Source organism: Cryptomeria japonica, chromosome 2, assembly GCF_030272615.1.
Source record: "Cryptomeria japonica chromosome 2, Sugi_1.0, whole genome shotgun sequence".
NCBI lineage: Eukaryota > Viridiplantae > Streptophyta > Pinopsida > Cupressales > Cupressaceae > Cryptomeria > Cryptomeria japonica.
The window spans coordinates 50,034,413-50,056,185 of record NC_081406.1 but is presented as its reverse complement, the minus strand read 5'-3'; the positions used below and the strand labels follow the sequence as shown (position 1 = coordinate 50,056,185).

The 21,773-nt window shown below is 40.5% G+C and overlaps 1 protein-coding gene across 4 annotated transcripts in view; it reads left to right on the top strand.

Annotated features, from left to right (window-relative positions):
• Positions 1 to 21,773, top strand: part of LOC131046168 (ATP-dependent zinc metalloprotease FTSH 12, chloroplastic) — a 316,628-nt gene that overhangs the window by 156,600 nt on the left and 138,255 nt on the right. For all 4 annotated transcript variants that reach the window (XM_057979841.2, XM_057979842.2, XM_057979843.2 and 1 more), the window contains exons 10-11: positions 11,974 to 12,178; positions 12,308 to 12,379. In XM_057979841.2, the coding sequence (XP_057835824.1) occupies positions 11,974 to 12,178; positions 12,308 to 12,379 (277 nt within the window). The remainder of the gene's footprint in view (positions 1 to 11,973; positions 12,179 to 12,307; positions 12,380 to 21,773) is intronic.

Genomic DNA, 21,773 nt, shown 5'->3' with positions numbered 1-21,773 from the left:
ATTTCAAATTTTGAATTTTAAATCTCTTAGCTCAATCGTTGTATTTTAGGAAATGATAACTCTAGGGACTTATCATGAGGTTTCCTAAAATCTATCTCTCTTATTTACGTTATTTATTGCAAAATCTATTTCTTATAATGAAATGTTGTGTAGGTATGGCAACCCCAAAGGCGGGAGCATCCACCAGTCGCTCGGCTCTCATGAAAGAAGATCAGAAGACTGAAGAAGTGGAGACCAAGATCGTGTCCAAGTGGAGCAACATTGGAGATACAAACTTGGGGAACTTTAGCACGAAGAAGTTCCGAGAGGTCCCTTACATCGGCAAGCCATCACCTGTCGCCCGGAGAATAATAGAAAGTGGCATCATTAAGGCGGCCGGTTTTCCTCCAGCCATTCAGTGTCACGAGTTGATGATCGAGTGTGCCCGTCATTACAATCCACAGTCCAGGACAATTGTGTCCAATGAGGGAAACATTTTGGCGTACCTTTCAGAGGAAGCCATAAGTGAAGCCTTCCATCTTCCAGAGCACAGGGACATGATATACAAGAGCATTGAAGGAGCCAGATCAGTATACGATGATGATCCAGATGCTTGTCTAAGCATAATCAACAAGAACTGGCTACTCAAGAGTCGTCCCCGTCTGAGCAAAGTACCGAACACACCACACCGGATCGATTTCCAAGAGGAGTACAGAGATTTGATTACCATGCTCAACAGAGTTACAGGAGCACCTCATGCCTTCTATTTTGAGAAATGGATGTTTTATTTCATCCAGGTGATTGTTCAAGGGAAGGGTACAATACATTGGGCTAGGATAATTAGCCATTGCTTAGACGTACAGTTGAGAAGACTCAGGGCTACTAAGTCCTCCTACATGAGTTCATATGTCATCTATGCCTTAATCAGGAGCGTTGAGTACGCAGGACTACCTCACAGAGGAGTGATTGGAAGAGGACCCGGCGAGGTCAGAGTTTGTGAATCCTATACCCACTTGCATCATCCACCAGGGAAGAACTACAAGTTAATCAATGATACTTTCACGATGAACATCACAAGGACGTTGCAAGGAGGGATTCACAACAGATTATCTCAGGATGCCCAGGAGTTAATCAAGAGGTACGGTGCTTGGTTCATTCAATTTCCCAAGTTCACTTACATTAGAGTGTATGGATGTCCTTTACCTCCATACATGTTGCCGAGATACCCGACAGACAGGATTGTGTTACTTGAAGTAACAAGGCAGTTGGCAGCATATGTGAAGGCATTCAGACACAGACATCAGAATGGAGTTCAGGTACCTATTATTTTGGGTAATTCAGTTGAGGTATGTCCCAATGTCTCAGCCATGGATGACGCAGAGAGGGAGTTAGCCTTGTATCCTTTTTCATCTTTTGCTTGGAGGAATAGTTTTGATCCTCATGGACATTTAGAGGAGACAGTCGGTAGAAGATTTAGACATGAATACCAGATTGAAGATTTTATGATGAATCTCCTAGATGATCTCGAAGTGAAACGTAAGATACATTCTAGATTGCCTTTGGATTTCATCAGGAAATGTAAGATTTACAGAGTAGCCGACCAAGCTCAGGACAACGGCAGGCACATCCAATCTTCATATGATAGAGAGAGCAAAACAATTAGTTTGAATTGGAATGAGCCCGAGGCCGTGGATTTAGATGATTTGATGGCACCAGTCTTGTCTTGTACTCGCAGATGGGTAGACGTTCAGCACCAGAAGTTGAGAGAACAAGGCATAGCTATGTCTTTTACTTTGGAAGAGAAGCCAGCCGAAGGTGGAGCCAGTGTGAGTGAAGGCAATCCCAATCCTAGGAATTCAGGTGAAGGTAACCTTCGATGTGCCAGTGAGGGCAATCTCCATCCGAGAGGTTCAAAGAGAAAGGAAAGATCAGAAAAGAAAGAGCCTTCCAAGAAAAAGCAAGGTGCTAACAAAGATCAAACACCAGGTACTTCTTCCAGGCCAGAAGATAGAACAGTTCGAGTGGAAGAATCCATGGAATCAATGGTACAGAATGATAGACAGGAAGAGGAACAGGCACAGCATGTTTCATCCGATGGATCTCTCCAAGACTATGATTTAGATAATGATAATGAAGTAACATCTCCTCCCAGACAAGAAGAAGTAGTACACAAAGAAATTCAAGTTCAAGAGACAAGATCAAATATCCCAGATTGGTTGAAGGAAAGATTGACTAAGGTGATCGTAATTGAGGACGAGGACAGTGCAATCGATCTAGAGAGCCTTGTTGGACGTTCACATATGACAACAGAGAAGAAGAAGGCTACAAAGATGTCCAAGATGATTCGAGATGAGACTGGATCTAGAAAACTGCAGATAGCTACACCGGCAGCAGACAAATATGAGGGTGAGATCCTAGCAGAGGACTATCATATACAGACTATTGAGTTAGGACCATCCACAGCAGAGCAGACTCTAGATGATGCCACCGACACATTTGAGGCACTGAAGGATAAGTTTAGAGAAGAAGTAGAAAAGAATAGAAAGCTTGAGAGAGAGGTCGGTGCATGGAGGACGTATTTCAGTCACATCAATGAACCTTTGGGACATCAGGATCCAGTTAGATCACCATTGCAGGCATTGCCCCTTCAATCAATCAATGAAGCAGAAAGATTCAGGAACCTGGTCCAGCGTACATGTGGTTGGATGGATAGATCTCACACGGTGGCCATTGAGTTTGTTACAAGGATGTCGAAGATCACCCATCAGGCTATCCAAGTCCTTGAGATAATCCACAGATTGATGGCAACAGTAGCTGCATTTGCCCATACCAAGGACATTGTCATTCCTGTCTTGAAAGTTATAAGACACACATCCAGAAGAATTTTAGCACAAGAGAGGATCTTGGAAGGTGATTCTCACAGTTTGTTTCAGTGGTCAACCTTACTCCATATTAAGAGTGTTCTCTTTGAGGACATCAGTGTTAGATGTGGTCAAGTTGAGGAGGTGATCAATCCGATCCAGGACAGAGTATTTGAGGTACTTCGTACCATTCTTGGCAGAAGGATCGAGGTCGAGACAGATGTGGATTTACAAGAGTTTGAGGATAGAATCACGATCATCTTTCGCAAGGACGCAGATGTTACAGATGAGCAGTATGATCAGATGTATGCCACCATGCTCCTGATTGATAGAACAAAGGAACTTGAACCTACTTGGGACGCAGCTCTTCTAGATGCATTTGATCAGGTTATCCACTTAGAAGAGAGTATCAAGAATCTTCCCGAGATTCCAATCACAGAAATCGAAGGAATCGTGACAAAATTCATTGCATATGCTAAGAAGGAAAATTGGAAAGGGAATAAGATTCTAGATGAAAGGTTGTTACAGATGACATGACATCTTATTTCTCATTGGTTGATACCTCCTAGATTTTTGTGCCAAATTTAATATTTGGCTATGTATTTAATATTGTTCAGTAAAAAGGAGGTCATTTGTAACAAACCCTAATTAGGGTTTAGGTGTCATGATCTTGTCCGTTGATTTACTTTCAATCTGGACCTTTCATTGTAATTGGGGATGCTATTTATACCCCCATTTTTCATTTCATTAATAATAATCAGTTAATAGAGAATAGAGTTAAGAGTGAGATAGAGAGATTAGAATTGTAAGCAATTTTTATTTTGTAGCAAGATTGAGTCTTGAAGAGAGAAATTCAAGCAATTGTTGTATATGATGACTTGGAAATCAATAAAATATTGAAGTTATGGTGTTTTGTTGCAAGTTTCTTGAGTTATCTTCATGGTTGTTGGATGTACTTGAATCACGCTCAATCAAAGTAGTTTGTTAATTAGAAAGACTAAGTGTGAGATTTGATATTTGGTAGGATTCGCAATCCAAACCACTAGCTTCTTGCTGATTGTAGGAACGCCTTGCGTGGTCGACTGGAAAACACTTTGAGTCCTTAACCTTCAAGCATTTTCGCATCTAGGATATGTACTTGCGTAGTAGTGTCCTTGGTCTTTGATGCATTGAACACCATTATTACCTTAGAAGATCGCACTAATTTCAATTGAGTTGTTATCTTATGGCAAAATTGAAATTGGTTGAGTCTTGCCAAATCTCATTCATGCTAAGTCGTTCATAGGGCTAGATTAGACTTCCTTAAACCCTGTCCTTTTTTTCATTTTTTTTGAAAGTTCCTTTTAGATTAGTAAAACCTTCGAACTTTTGAATCCGTAAGAAGCCTTGAAGGAAACAGCAAATCACATCATACCACTAAAAAGCTTGTCCACACGTGGAGACCCCACTAAAAGAACCTTGGAGTCCATCTAACTGATCCTTTTTGCAGATCTTCAGCAGTTAGAGACTATTTTCTCAAGAGAGGATAAGATGCCTGTCGGTATTTTATTCTGTGTATGATTGTGTACAAAATACACGTCAACAAGACCCTACATCAAAGAACCTTGGAGTCTACCTAACTGATCCTTTATGCGAATCTTCAGCAATTAGAGACTTTTTTCTCAAGAGAGGATAAGATGCCTTTGGGTATTTTATTCTGTGTATGATCGTGTACAAAATACACGTCAACAGTGCCACACGCGACCGGCAAAACACCATACCTCTAGGACACACCACCAACACTACCAGAGGTAGCAGTGCAGGGCCACAGACACAGCCACAGACACAGACACAACCGCCTCCAGGAAGACAACCAGGGATGGCGAGCAAACAAAAATTACCAAAGTTCACAGGGGACGGCAAGGAAGACCCCTTACGGCACTGCCGTACATGTGAAACCATTTGGTCTACCAACGGAGTAACAAACCAGGATGACTGGGTACAACAGTTTCTAGCCACGTTACGTGGAGTCGCCATAGATTGGTACTCCGATGTAGATAAGCAAAAAGTGGCCACATGGGCTACCCTACAAAAGGAATTCACAGAGGAGTTTCGGTTGCTCCGTGATGACAACGAAATTGTAACAGAGATATACAGTACCAAGCAAGGTACTAAGGAGACAGTACGGGCATACAGTCGGAGGCTGAAAGAACTCTTGGGTAAAATGGAGAGCCAGCCGGCTGACGACTTAAAAAAGCGATGGTTTGTGGAAGGATTGAAATCCTCCCTACGAAAAAAAATGAAGATTGTACCCCTGACGTCATATGATGACGCCTATAACAGGGCGATGGATCTAGAAAGCGAATATAAAACATCAAGGAAGAAGAAAAGTAATAGATATTCATCTGACGATGATGAAGATTCTGCGGGGAGAGCAGTAGCGGTGGCGAATCGGGTAAAAAGGTACACGCGCTCTAGAAGGACATGGAACGAATGTTGAAAGAATTCAAAGCCATGAAAGGGAGTACAAGTAAGACGGAAGAAAATGAAGTGTGGTGTACAGACTGTAGGAGTGACGGACACACAAGGGGTACTTGCCCGAAGAAGGCATTCTGTGAGATTTGCCAAGTGATGGGACACTCCACCAAGGAGTGCCCATACAATATGAAAACCCGAAGCACGAACCAGGTGTTGTTCACGGAGCAGGCCACAACATCCGCACCAGCGGGTACGGGCCAACAGACTAACACAACGGCATCATCTAGAGGATACCGGGACAACAGACGCGGCGGCGAAAGGAATAGCAACAATAACAATAACGGAAGCCGTATCCAGTATGACGCCAAGGGCCGGCCAATTATCCAATGTAGGGCCTGTAATCAGTGGGGGCACTTCGCCCGTGATTGCACGAAGGAAGCCACCCCTCAGCACCTCTGCCGTTGGTGTGGGCCAGGCGACCATGAGGATGCAAATTGTCTGCAGGCAGGGGTTAATCTCCTCAACATTGAGAAGGCTGAGAAGACTGGTGAGAAAGAAGTACTGGCGATCACTTGCGCCCAGACGAAAAAAGCCACTTATCCCGACCCTCGTACGGAGAAGGAGAGATTACGGGAGGCAAAGGCCAATATTGAACGTGAGATGACGACTGAACGACGGGACAACGAGGTGGCGAGTACATCATCCCGTACGGAAGCGGAAAATAACATCATTGGGCAAATCTTGTAGATGGAGGTGCCGATAAAGGTAAAAGACCTTCTAGACTCTATGCCACAATTGAGGACTGCCATCCTCACCAATGTGCAAAGCACCGCAGCGTCGAGTGCACCACAGGTACGGGTTCCCACCACCGCATCGTCGAGTGCACCACAGGTAGGGGTTCCCGCCACCGCTTCGAAGAGTACACCACAGGTGGACGTTTCCGTCAGCCCTTCGACTGACCCGATGTTACTAGCCTTGAGCAGTGGTAGACACCCAGCTGTGGTAGAAATGGGTATCCGTGGGACCATTCTGAAGGACACCATTGTGGACGGTGGATCTGGGGTGAATGTACTACCAGAAGAAACATGGAAGCGGCTAGGGAAGCCCACCCTATGGCCACCCACATTCAACCTGGTGGGAGCGGACCAACACGGCATTAAGCCACTCGGCCTGTTGATGGCCTAGCAAGTGACAATTGGTACGCAACCATTCTTGTTAGATTTCGTGGTTATTCCCTCGAAGAAGAAAGGCTATGATGCCATCCTGGGGAGAGCGTGGTTGATCAACACGAGGGTAAACCACAACTGGAAGAAAAATACACTTTCCATGGAGAAGGGAGGGCGGAAATATACCATTGACCTACACACCCAAGATGTCGGCGAAGAGCTCGCCTCTTCAAACTCGGACTCAGAGGACTCTAATAAAAGGGAAGAGGGTCCCGATGAAAGCAAGGGCAAGAATGCGATGGAGCCGAACAGTGAAGGGGTGCGCGAATTGGAGGGATGTTCTGAAGATGAGGTATGCTCATTTAACGGGCTCTTCCATTGGCAAATGGAGGATTACGAAATGTTCCAAAGCTATAGGCTCGAAGTAGAGGAACCAGAGCAACCAACAGAGGTGTACCTGCCGGAATACAGAGAATATTGGAAGGGAGACGCCCCAACCCCTGGCGACATAAATAATCCGAAGAGTGTCGGCAACGATTGGAACCCTGTATGGAAGACCGCAGTCTTCAAAATCTTTATTATTCTTCTTCTTCTTATGTACGGGAAGGAGGTCGCGGTCCCTGTAGAATTTGTGGTTCCAGGTCTTCCGATGGCCATTGAAAATAGACTTGCCACTAACGGGCCCAAATTGAAACCCTACCACGCGAAGTGCGCAGGGGACTCGAGAGGCCGGACGGACACCCGAGAGCCTGAAGGGGGACCCGAGAGGATGGAAGGGGACCTAAGAGGCCGGGCAAGCAACTCGAGAGGCACGGGACAAAAGCAGGAGACTTTTGGGCGAGAAAAACCGAGAAGGATGAAGGGCGATCCTAGAGACAGGGGTGGGTTAGGCACAGGAGGACTGTGATGGCAAAGGAAGCAATATTGGTGAAATCCGCACTTGAGCATCGGATGGTAGCAGAAAAGGGTTTTCAGGCGAGGATGCAGCAAGTGTATAAGATCCGGGCCCGACTGGCGTCAGTAGTTCCTGTCGTTCATCTCTATTTTGTATTAAGTCGTCGGAGTCGACTTCTTTTCTTGGGGGGGATGATGTTGACAGGAATAATCATTATGTTATGTTGTTATACTATGTTTATGTTGTCGTCGGTAATAATGAGTTACGGCGGTCAGTTAGTTGGCTGACGGGTAGGTAGTTGGAGTCGCGACGGTTGTGTCGCACCCCTTCGGGTATTATATATTGTGTACCTTTTCTTCAAAGTATCATCATGTTAGTCGTGTCAGATGTAATGTTATAAGCACTTATTGTACATGGACTGTGGAATTAATACAGAGGCTGGTTATTTAATATATTTCCATTATGTTCTGTGCATTTACTTTCTGCATTTAACCGTTTACCCTAGAGGGCAAACATATTTCACCCGAAATTGAAAAGGGAGGCATTTTAACAAAACAAAAGCATCTCTCAAATTGCTTAGAATTCCCGAAATTGGTAAAGGAAGACATTTGTTGCAATCCAAGTTTTAATTTATCTCTCATTTGACCCATTTTGCCCGAAATTGTTTAAAGTGGAATAAAACTTAAAGCTAAAAATCTCTCATTTTGGCTCGAGCACCCGAATTTTGTTGCAAGAGAGACATTTAAATTCAACATCTCTCAAAACACCTCAAACGCCTGAAAATTGAAAAGGAGGCTTTTTCAACATAACCAAAGATCTCTCATTTTAGACGAATGGCCCGAAGTTTGAGTAAAGGCATTTTAAACTTAGAATGAAATCTCACAAAAGGTGTCTAATGCCCGAAATTCATTGTGAGAGAGGCTTGACGTCAGTGAAAATTGAATAGTTGTTAAATTAATTTTTTTAATTTTTGAAAATGATTAATGCGGGTCAAAATTGATTGTTTGTAGGACGTTGTCGGAAAGAACCAGGAGAAAGCCTGAAATGCAAATCGAAGAAGGATCGCGATCAGAGCCAGGCGTTGGAAGCTGGAGGGGAAAAAGAAGCAGGAGTGCGAGATCGGAACCAAGCATTGGGAAGCGTGCTGCTGGACCCCAAGTTGAAGTCCACCATCGAGACCAAAGACCAAAGAACATTCAAAATGCAACAAGTGTATGCATTCCTGAGAAATACACAGCTGGATTTAATTCCAAGAATTCTGTTTTAAGAACTGAAATTGTTTTAATGTAAAACTGCCTGTGGGCCCCACTTAAGATATTTTGAAATAGAGGGGAAACAGGTCAGTTGTGGACAGTTATGTTCAACTACCAGATAGACCTAAATTTAAGCCAAATAGTGGTAGGAAGTTGAGATAGTGGTTGGATAGATAACTGAGAGTTTAATGGGCATGGGTTAAAATTGCCAGCTTTTGGAAGGTAGGTTGCAGCCCTTGGATGCAATTAATCCTGGCCATCGATTCGGCATGTAAAATCTATAAAAGGCAGAGGCCTTTCTTTTGTAAAGGGTTAGAATAGGCTAGAAGTTAGAAGGTTAAATTTTAGGAATAGCATAGAGATGCTGTAGAAATTGTTGTAATAGGCAGCTGAAATCAATATATAGACATTGATTTGGTGTTTATCATCTTGTTTTCATTCTGTTTGCATGGTTTCTTTCAGCTAGTTAATTTTAGAGTGCAGGGATTTTAATGGTGAAGTGTAGAGGGGTATTTGATGTATTTTTGGTTCATACCATTGGGGGTCTACTGATTGTAGGTTACCGTGCATGGTTAGTCTAAACCCAAACTGTGCTTAGTTCAACTGCAGGTGTTCGTCTTAGGCTGTGCTAGAATTGGGTGCCTAAAACAAGTGTCTCCGGTCTGAAAATCCTTCATCCCTTGTAGCTTGCACCGTTCTTGTCTAGTTGTGAGGGTGTCTTTGGCAAAACAAGAACTGGTTTATCGAAATCTGTCTACCCGCTGCATCAACTGTTATCATCCTTGTCCTTAGGCTTCCTGAACCCTTCCCTTTTGATTTTATTTCGCAGTTTGAGAATTGCAGCAGACCAGCGAGTTGCAAAACGTAAGACCCCTTGTGCTCCCAGCAAATCACATCAATCACTGATTAATCTTGTAGTCAAGACTTGACAATCGAAACCTTGAGGTCGTCCCCATTGATCAATTGAAACAACATTAGAGATTTCCTTATCTCAAGAGAGGATAGGATACTCAGCAAGATCATTCTATTCTGCGTTGGCCGGATAGAGTTGCAACAATGCGACTTTAGCCACATCAACAATTAGTATTAAAATAAGCTTGCCAAAAGTGCTTTGTGGGCCCCAAACAATAATTATTCAGATTCCTATGATAAAAGGATCCTCAAATGGTGATTGCAGCAATTAGAAAAGGTTTTGGAGGTTCCACAATTATTGTTGTGTTTTTAGCAGCAACTCGACTAAATGGAATGGGACCCACTTGGAAGACTTTGAAATATTGGTTATGTTTTTTATTTCAGCCCCACTTAAGCTTTACACAAGGAATTTGTAGATTATTAATTGTGATTTGAGCAATCAGCATTACCAAAGGGTCAACAAAGGTCTAAGAGGAGTCAACAGCATGTTGAAGATTGAAGATTTTTGTTTGGGAAAAATTACTTGTGTTTTTCACCCATTCTCCACTGCTTGTGGGATACCAATTAGATAAAAGTTGCAGTAAATCATGGTCAATGGTAAGAGTTAACACATGGTTTAGAGGGATGTTTGGAACAGCATTGAAGAGCTATATTGAAGAGGAGAAGATGGATTAGATCACACACACCCGAAAATAAAGGATGAGTATTAAGAAGATCAGTAGAAGATCTATAAAGAATTTTGGAGCAGACTTTGAAGTATTTATAGAAGATTTACAAAGGAGGATGTATGCAGATTGGAGTATAGCAGATTCCGTCAAAGCTATCAAGATAAGTTCTATTCTCCGAATTAGTCTTAAACTTTTAAGTTAAAAATTTAAAATGAAATGTCTTCAGATTTAATGAAGTTACATATTGCAATTCTCATTTTGAATTGGAATTGTTGTCTCAGGACTTAATGAGGTAAATATGAAATGGGGACATTACATATCTCTAGAAAGCAACCTTTCCATCATATATATGGGAGTTCGAACTCATTCCAACAAGCATCGAATATTTTGTATTTTATCCTTTATTTCCAGTTTTGGAAGAGCTTGTGGTGAGGAGGCTGAAGGCCCAATATCATGTGCATATTCCAGTCAGCGATACATCTGAAACAGCACTAATCACATTGTAAGTTAATACTGCCCAAAGCTGAAACAGCAATCGACTTATTGTTGCATGCTATCATCTCTAAATCAGACACAGTATCCGTATATATTGTTGCAAGCATATAACTTAACAACAAGAACAGCAACGTATCACAGCAGGGTGGTACCAATACTTACATCTGCACATTCTCATTGGGATATCTGAGACAGCAGTTTACATAGCTTTATAGCTATCTTCATAAGGAGGATCATTGCACGAACATATCAGGAAAAGCAGAGATAATCCATCTATACATAGCATAAGTAGTTTTATACTTATTTCGCACATACATTGATCAAGATCATTTGCATATACCTAATTGTTAATTCAGAAATAGCAGTGGGATTGATTTCATATCAAGTGGAAATCATTGTGTATCAAGTCATTCATGTAATGGTTATTTAATAGTGAAATTGAGGAAAGAGGTCTCTTGCTATTGATTCTTATAGGTTGAATGTTCCTACTTCATAAATAATAACATAAGGGGACATTACATAAATTAATAGTCAATCTTTGTGTCTCCGGCCTTCTGAACACAATGGTGATGCTAGAAACCACCTAATTATTTTTTGAGCAAAAACATCTAAAAATTAAACCTAATCCTACAAAAACAAGAAAACTACCTGAACCCCAAAGAAAGAGAAAAGAGGCTCTGATACCGACTGATATGGAATCCCAATAGAAATGTAGTGGATGGAGTATTTGATGAAACCTCTGCGAGTAGAAGCTAGAAGACAGTTTTCCAATATGCTAAGGAAGGTAGAAAGATATTTACAAAATACTTAAGGAAATATTGCATGTGAGCAAAATTTTATTAATATACCATTCAATGAGACTTACAATAACATTACAAAAATGTGTATTAATAAACTAATCTATTTTTTTTAAGTACACCTGCAAGTGTCATTAAAACATGACAGATGTTTTGGTAACTTAAGGCTGTCTCAACTAGAAGACTACAGCTAACTAGATGAGTTATATGAAGAGTTTCAAACCAGGAGACTACCTATGAGGTGGAATATCTAATTTTGTGATTTTATTGAATATATACGTGAAAATACAAACTATAGGAAAATTGGAAATAGAATTGTCTAAGTCCTGTGCCCTAGGTACTCTTTATGTATGCTTATCAGCAATAGGTCTCAAGTATTTTGATTTATGTTCTCTTTGTAAGTTTCTAGTAGCCATTATCATGGTGGTTATCTGGTAAAGCAATAATATTTTCTTAGAAGTCTTCTTGATAAATGTCTTGTATGTAACAGGAATCCATCAATGAATAGGAACTATTTAAGAGAGGGTGTAGTTTTGTTATGTGCAACCAATCGACCTGATGAGCTAGATAACGAATTTATGAAACGCATAGAACGACAAATATATATAGGTTTGCCTGCAGAGGAAGAGCGTGTAAAGATCTTTTCTGTTCACACTTCTAACAAGCGCTTAGCAGAGGATGTAAATTTTCAAAAGGTGAGTGTGATGTGTAACAGTTTTCATTTTCAATGTTGGAAATATTCAATTATAATTTTATTTGTTTTCCTAAAGGTAATATCTATGCTTTTGATAATTAGATTCTTTGTAATCCAAGTTTCTTTGCAGCTTGTATTCCGTACACCAGGCTTCTCTGGAGCAGATATACAAAATCTTGTCAATGAGTCTGCTATTATGGCTGTAAGTGTCATAAATAACTTGTTTTGCTTGCTTGTTTCCATTTATGTCTATTATTACTATTTGAACTAAAAGGATTTGTGCATCAAAAGCTTAAAATCCAATGTTTATTGAGCCTTATAATGACACATACATTAGGATAAGTTTTGATTTTCTTAAATAAAGATTTATATTTTTGATGCATTTTGTAGATATTGCTAAAACACAAGCCATACTACCTGAGTTTTGGATAGATAATCCTCAAGAGAATCTCAGAAAATTCAACAATTGGTGAGGCCCTTGTGTTTGGTAACTATGCCCCACACATTCCCATTCTTATCCGAGGAACTCTGTTCATTGTAGATGATAGAGTTCAATTCAATGGATTCAGATGTCTTGATAAGAAACATTCTCCTTTCACAATATTGGCCCTTTATCCAATTATCTAGTCATATTCGTTTAACCTAGTTAAATAAAAAAATAAGAATCTTGACGTGGAAGATAATAGTGTAAAATCTCCTAGGTTGATGAAAATCAAGAGGCAGACAACATTACAATGAAAAAGGAGAGCTGAAGAAAAAATAAAGGATAAAATGGTTAGAAGGATTAAATTAGTATTGGGATAGTTGGCTGTAGTTTGGATAGATATCTGAAATGTTTATAAAAGAATGTTCTAGTATGAATCCCCTTCAATTTTGGACAAGTGAAGTGAAAGAATGCATGATTATTATCAATCCTAAATGTCAAGGAAAAATTCCTTTTGAACCATTATATCTATTAAGTCCATTTAACTCCAAGAGATGAATGAACATCTTTCCTCCTATTGGAAGGAGGACTAATAAAGCTAAAACAGATTCCTTTCTCATGTGCTACATTTCTGGTCAACAAAAGAGCTTAACAAAAATTACAAGCAACATATCACATCAAGGTGGTACCAACATCTACATCTGCACATTCTCATTGGAAAATCTGAGACAGCAGTTTACATAGCTTTATAGCTATCTTCATAAGGCGGATTATTGCATGCACCTCATTGAACATATCAGGAAAAGTAGAGATAATCCATCTATAGATAACATAAGCGGCATCATACTTAGTGCACTCATATATTGACCAAGATCATTTGTTTATACCTAATTGTTAATTCAGAAACAGCAGTGAGATTAACTTCACATCAAGTGGAAATCATTGTGTATCAAGTCATTCTTGTATTGATTATTATTATATATTGTATTTAATAGAGAAATTGAGGAAAGAAGTCTCTTGCAATTGATTCTTCTAAGTTGAATGTTCCTACTTCATAAATTATAACATAAGAGGACATTACAGAGAATGCCAAACAAAAGGAACACGGTAACTAGGGCATGAACCCAATCTTGAGGGTGGGTTGACAACAGATAGCCATGAGGGAATGGATGTCTCTCGAGCATGCAGAGCAGAGCCCTCCTCCCATGAATCCTGCATAGTAATATTCTGCAATATGAAAATACAAAAAACAAAGTTTCATTTTATTTCCGCCTCATTTATGGTGAGTTGGGGTATGGGGGTTTTTGTTATGTGAAGTCAATTTCCTTTATCCGGCATTGATTACAAAGATGATAAATACCGGTTCATGTACTCAATACAATAAAATAGATTGTTTCAAGGCTTTATTAAATGAAAGGGAGAATTTTCAGAATGTTGTGTAAGTCTAAAAGATTATAGTAAAGAAATATTTAGTCTTTGATGCTTCTTTTTTATTTTAGATATTATTCTAGGGTTCTATTATGGTGCCCCAGCCCAGCAGCTTCAAGCAAGTAAATACATACTAAAACATGCACGAAATACCTGCATAAATTGCTCCCAAAGGAGTGCAGCAGGCACCAACATAAGAAAACACATTAACAACTACATACAGCCATTTCTAAAAAAGAGAAAAATAAATGAATTAAATATTAGGTAATCATAACTGTAGGGCCATTTCAATGATCAATTAGCTCTCCTGATAAGGATCCCATGTAATCCACCATACACATTAACACTGTTTAAATATTTTTTCCTCAAAAAGCGAAAATGCTTACTGTTGGGTATTACTTAAGGACTAGTATTGGCAGTGAGTAATAGGACAAGCACAAGGATGGTCAAATCACGTCAATCTCAGCACTGTAATGTCCCTTTTTTGCACCTGGCCAGTTTGGCTTCCTGCTAGCCTATTTTTGGGTTCCCATATGCTAAGTGGAGTTGGTTAGGGGACTCAATGTTCTGTGGAGAGCTCAAGAAGGTGATTTCAGTGTGTTTCAGTGGTGTTTCTATTTTGACACGTGGGCTTTCAAAGGGTTTAAATCTGCAGTTTCAGGGTTCTGAAATCCTCCAGTATGAGCGCCTAGCAATGCAAATTGGAGTTTGAATAAGTTGGAGCAGATTTGGTCATGTTTTGGAGACTTAGGAATTTTCGAGCAAATCACCCCGGTTCAAGTTTGGCACCCAGTTTGGTTGGTGATTATTTCCGAGTGTTAATTTCATGGTTGGAATCCTATTACAAACTTCAAAGAAATCATTTTCAGGTCTGCATTTATATTAAATCTGATTTCAGTTTGTTTGAATGAGATTGAAAAAAGAAAGAATAATGGTGAAGTTGTTGATTTAATGCACAATGTTTCTATCCTATTTGCAATACTGAATACATTATTTTCTATTGTATGTTCTTAATGTGAATGATGTCTGAAAGTAAACAATCCTCAAAACATTACACATTGGTTCCAAAGCTTGCAACACATTTAAAAAACAATCAGGCTGCATACTACAAGTACTAACCAGGATTTGATTAAACTACGTTGCTATTCTTTGAATACAGACCATTACAAAATATTACAGCGAAGGTCAAGGAATTAACTTTTCATCTAAAGAGAAAATTAAACTATTTATTGGTGGGAATCAACACCACCACCTGCTTAGCTGATTGCATGCAAACACATTTGTTTTTATGGGGACAGCGAGCTATCCTCAGGATGGTTGGGGAATGTCACAGCGTCCCTGCCCATCCCTCCTTTTGTTTTTTGGGACATTGTAATGGACACCCCCTGTTCGGCACTAAATCTATGTCCTTTTTACTTAGTGTAATTTTGTCAAACAGTTGGCTTGCAAGCTGACTACTGGATTTTTGGTTCTTGATTTGCAATAGGATAAATTGGATAAACTGTTATATTTTGTAAAGCTTTCAAAGTTTATTCAATATAATAACAACCAGACATATCAAATACCAAAAACAAGAAGATTAATGCTGATGGTATTTATTTAATTCCAACTCCAAGCATACAAATCAGATTTGAAGAATATTACAGACCATATGATAATAAACAAATTCAAACCTGAACTCCACAAGTATAGACCTGCTGAAAACACTGTTCACACACTGTAGCTGCACTATTCACGGCACTGTAGCATTTTTATTATTCACGCGGCACTGTAGCAAAACACTATTCACGTGGTACTGTAGCAAAAACACTATTCACACGGTACTGTAGCAAAAACACTATTTTCAAATCTGCACTTTCAAACCCCTGTAAAAACTTCATGCGAGAGCACCAGATGAAGCCCAATGTGTTTCTTGAATGGAAAACACCATTAATCCTCCTGACTGTGTCTTTCAACAGCGAAGAGAATGCTAGCAAAGAGGGATTCCGTCCTCCAAGCCCAATAATCAAATCTCTACGAAATCCAACAGCATAACATTAATCTCATCCCCGCATATCCCCAAAAGAGAGCTCTCAACCTCCATTTATATCTTCTTCCCGGATGCAAAACACTTCATTTCCCCAATGTGGGATAATACATTTTAGAATAAAATATTATTTCCCACAATGTACACATTAAAGGGAACTTTTAATATTTTAAACATTACTTTATATTCCCAACCTTATAATACAACGATAAAGTTAAATATTTAATTTAACTTTACACTTTATCGTTAAATATTAAAACATTGTTGATAATCTCTTTAAATCATTGTCGCCTTCAAACATTTTTACTGATAATTATGCCAACCAGGGAAACACTAAAAATTTCAAGTCACTGCTTGGGGACTAACTTACTATAAATAGTAAGTGTCTAGAAACCCTGTCAGAGCAGCACCGATTGGCCTGAAACTGAAAACACCTAGGCCAAAACACCTCAGGATCCCACCAATGTCCTTGTTAGCCTTCGGGACCATGTCAGAATAGGCTAACGACACCCCATATCATGTTGCGCTAAAAAGGGGACATTACAGTCCGCCCCCCTTGAAATTGCTTGTCCTCAAGCAAATTCGGTCCTGAATGTTGCAATACCTGCTCATTCTCCCATGTAGCATCCTCATCTGGCAGGTCTCTCCATTTCACCAAGTATTCCTTAACGATTCTGTTCCCGAGTGTCCTTTCCCTGACATCCAGAATAGCTTCGGGTACTAACACAAGCTTCCCCTCCTCATCCGAAGGGGGTAAATCTGCAGAAGGCACTACACTCTGACCAATGGCTTTCTTAAGCCTAGACACATGAAACACATTGTGCACCCGACTGCCCTCTGGAAGCTCAAGCTCATAGGCGACTTCACCCACTCTGCGAATCACCCTGTAGGGACCATAAAATCTAGGCTTCAACTTTTCAGCTCCGCTCTTCTTGAGTGATGACTATCTATATGGTTGTAGTCTCAAATACACCATGTCACCAACCTCAAAACTACGCTCCACCCTATGTTGATCGGCATACAACTTTTGCTGATTCTGTGCCTGCTGTATATTCTCCTTGAGCGCCCTCAAGATGTCGTGACTATCCTGCAATGAGTCTCGGGCTTTGGGTACTCTGCTATCCCCCAAGACTATGTCAACAAAGCTCGGCGCCTCATAGCCATAAAGTGCCATGAAGGGTGTCATCCTGATAGACATATGATATGTCGTGTTGTAACAATATTCCCCCATGTGTAACCATCTCACCCAGGCCCTCTGTTGTGCAGTCACATAATTTCGCAGATAACCCTCGACCCACTTATTCACAATCTCTGTCTGACCATCCGTCTGTGGATGATAACTAGTGCTAGGTGTGAGCTCCGTACCACACAACCGAAAGAGCTCCTGCCAAAAAGCACTCAAAAATCTGCTATCCCGATCACTCACTATAAACCTGGGCAACCCATGCAATCTGAATATCTCCTTGTAAAAGAGGTCTGCCACCTGCGCTGCTGTGTAAGTAGATGGTATAGCGAAGAAATGGGCAAACTTTGTCAAGCGGTCTACCACAACATATATACAATCTCGCCCTTGCACTTTAGGTAGTCCGGTGATGAAGTCCATGGATATGCTTTCCCACTTCCTATCAGGAATGGGCAAAGGCTGAAGCAACCCTGCAGGAAAAGTGTGCTCTCCCTTATTCTGCTGACATACTGCACACTCCTTCACATATCTCTGCACATCATCCTTAAGTCCCCTCCAAGTAAACCTTTCACGGATCTGCCTGTAAGTTTTGAAGATCCCAGGATGTCCAACTGTAGGCGCATCATGGAACGCCCTTAAAATTTCCCCCTTGAACAGTGATGTAGGAATCAAATAAATCCTATCCTGAAATCTGATTGTAATGTCCCCACCTTTTTAGCATCTCATTGGAGTTCTTAGCCTTTACATTCTCCGAAGGCTAAGTGGAGAAATAAGGAGAAATTGATTAAATTAATTTCTTATTAAGTCATTAAATAAAATAAAATAAAAAAAGGTGACTTTATATTTAATTAATTTAATTAAATGTGACTTAAGTGATTTATTTAAATATTTTAATATTATTATAAAGTTATAAAGTAACTTTATAATAATAAAGTCACTTTAATATTATAATGTGTGAATATGTCTTTAATCCCACATTGGCCAAGAAAGTGTTCGAGCTCTCATAAGAAAGAATAAGAAGGGACTTAAGAGCTCATTTTATATCATCCATCCAGAGAATTGATATTTGTTTGTTATGAACTTGGGAGAAGAAGCCAAGGGTTTCTGATTCAGTCAGCCATTGGAGAGCGACAATTCTTCAGTGTTGCAACCATTTGAGGTGGTGAAATATCCACTAAATTTGGCATTTCAGGAGAGCTTCATTTTGGAGTTCTATTTGGGCTTTAAAAAGAAGGGAAGACATCTAGGGTATGCTGATTTTCGAATATATATTAATTGCAGACCTACAGTTTCATTTGGCAGCCATTAAAAATCAGAATTGAAGCAATCATTTCAAAATACAATTGCTGCTACAGTACCCGCGCTACAGTAAATGCTACAGTACCGCCGTACGGACTGCTACAGTACCGCGTGAACAGTACCACGTGAATAGTGCCGCCGTACGGATTGCTACAGTACCGCGTGAACAGTAATTTTTTCAAAAAAATTAAAATTTGCAGTTGGCAGATTTTTTTCAACTACTGGGACAGCAAAAATCAGGTTTTTATCTTACATTGTAATGAATTTGTTTTCCAGGCATATTGGCCATAAAACAGAACAAACATTCCCTTGATAGTTTCGTAAATTAATTCCAGCAGTAATATTATTGTTCCAGTATTATTTTAAGCATAGGAGTTCATTCCAGTATTGTTTCATTGCTCATTATTACCAAAAAAACACAAAAAAATCTATAAACATTCAAAAACCAAAACAAATTCAAATCTATTGCATTCAAAAGAAACAGTCAGCAGAGGAGAGCCAAGTTGGGTTCTTACATTGGTATCAGAGCTAAATCCTGCCATCCTGAGGGTTTAGCAATCACATGCAGCCGCCTGAGGTTGGCTCTCACAGATATTACACTCGCAGGCGAGCTTTGTTTGACAGGGAACAAGAATTTGACAAGTAGCCGGGCACCATGGGTGACAGGCAAGGGGGTAGCCCACCAGAGGCGATAGGAATGAGGAGCAAGAAACAAGGGAATTTTTCAGAGTAATGGCTACAGGACAGCAGCAGATGGCTCAGGCCTTGCAGGCACTCACCACCATGATTGAGCACATGAACCCACAAGACAGACAGAATCAGGAGCAAGGGGATAACAGGAGTGCAGTGGGGTCACCTAGAGCTCAGAGGACTCATTCCAGGACAGCAGACAGGCCTACACGTCCTACCTTCATTAGAGATGAGCCTGAGGTAGCACCTACAGGAGAACCAGGAGAGGAGATGTTTGCAGATATCCTCATGGCTGCGAATGACGAATGGGATTTATTGACTCCACAGGTGCGAGAGAGGATGACATTCGAGAGGTTTGTTAATCAAAGGAGAGAGCATTACAGGTCACTCAGACAGGATAGGAGGCCTAGAGGTCAAAATAGTGAGCTGAATAGGGTTACAGGCAAGCTTACTATGCCTACATTTGATGGGAGTGGTAAGATGACAGCTCAAGCTTGGATTCATAAGCTTGACACATTTTTGGCACTGAGGCCAATGACAGAGATTGAAGCTATCAAATACGCCACTTTGCATTTGGAGGGAATAGCACATGATTGGTGGTACCATGGTATGGTAACACTTCAGCATAATCAGGTGACAGAGTACCAGGACTTCGTGGATAGGTTGGTTGAAAGATTTGACAAGAAAGATCCAGAGGTTTACTTCCGGGACTTAGCACAGCTGAAACAAACAGGCAACTTGGAGTATTTCATTGGTGAATTTCAGCGGTTGGCAGTCATGGTGCCAAACATTTCAGAGCGTAGATTGATAGTTCTTTTCATTGAGGGCCTATCCGAACCACTGAGAGGTTGGATAAAGGCATTTGATCCTATTTCTTTACAGGAAGCTATGAAAAAGGCAAGAAGTATGGAACATGCAGTCCCAACAAACAAATTTCAGTCCAAAGGAGCATCTTCTAGTAAGGATAACAAACCATTTTATAAAAAACCAGAGAGGACTGATTTTAAAAATGATTCTAAAGATAAAACTCCAGCACCTTTTGATAGGGAAACATTAAATGATTTGAGGAAGAAAAAATTATGTTTCTACTGTAAGGGACCCTATGATGCAAACCATGATTGTCCTCTTAGACCAAAGGGCAAAGCTAACAGAGTTATGTGGGCATACTATGAGGAAACGGAATCAGATAATTCAGATCAACAGTCTGATATAGAGGAAATAGATGGTGAAAAAGAGGAAGACAAGGCTGAAAACTTGTCTAAAATGGAGTCCAAGGATGGGGAAGGAGATGGACAACTTAGGGAAGCTCGTCTCACAAGTATCAAGCAGGAAGGGTCATTCCGGATGAGAGGAGTGCTTGCTGGACAGCGAGTCATAACTTTGGTTGATACAGGTGCCACTCATAATTTCATTGATGCTAGGATGGTGGAGAAGCGTGGCATACAAACAGAGGAGTTTGGGGGAATTAGAGTGAGGGTAGCTGATGGCTATGTCCTCAAATGTGATCGTAAGATCACTGGACTCCCATTGAAAGTTAATAATTATGACTTTAAGGCAGATTTCTATGTTGTGCCTATGGGAGATACAGATATAGTCCTTGGGATGAGTTGGTTGCATGATATTGGGGAGTTCACTCTTAACCTCAAGGAGATGGAGATGAGGTTTAAAGTGAATGGGAAGACACATATTCTTAAGGCAATCAGGGACAGTGATCTCAGGATGGTTTCTTTCCGGAGGATGGCTAGATTGATTCGACATGATCAGGTAGAGTGGGCAGCAGAGTGCATGTTGATGCCATCACAGGAGGGACAGCAGAAGATTGAATATCCTTCTGATATTCAGGAGCTTAGAGTTAAACACTCTAAGGTTTTCAGTGACATTCCACCAGGTAGACCACCAGACAGGGGTATTGAGCACATCATTGAGTTAGAGGAGGGGGCTAAACCCATCATGATTACACCTTACAGGCATCCGAAGAGGTTGAAGGATGAAATTGAGAAAACCGTAAAGGAGTTACTTGCTATGGGCCACATTAGACCAAGTAAGTCTCCTTTCACTTCTTCAGTGGTCTTAGTGAAGAAGAAGGATGGGACATTGAGGATGTGCATTGATTACAGGGTGCTTAATAGGAAGACAATTAAAAACAGGTACCCCATTCCTAGGATTGATGAGTTGATAGATGAGCTTCATGGAGCTTGCTTCTTCTCGAAGATAGATTTGAGATCAGGTTATCACCAGATCAGAGTTAGAGAGCAGGACATTGAGAAGACAGCCTTTAGATGTCATTGTGGCCATTTTGAGTTTGTAGTTATGCCATTTGGGCTAACTAATGCACCTGCTACTTTTCAGGCAACAATGAATCGGGTTTTCCATCCTCAGTTGAGGAAATTTGTACTTGTCTTCTTCGATGATATCTTGGTATACAGTAGATCTTGGGAGGAGCACTTGGTTCACCTTGACACAGTGTTGGATATATTGGGCAGAGAGTCCTTGTATGCAAAGGAGTCAAAGTGTGATTTGGGCATGACAGAGTTGTTGTACTTGGG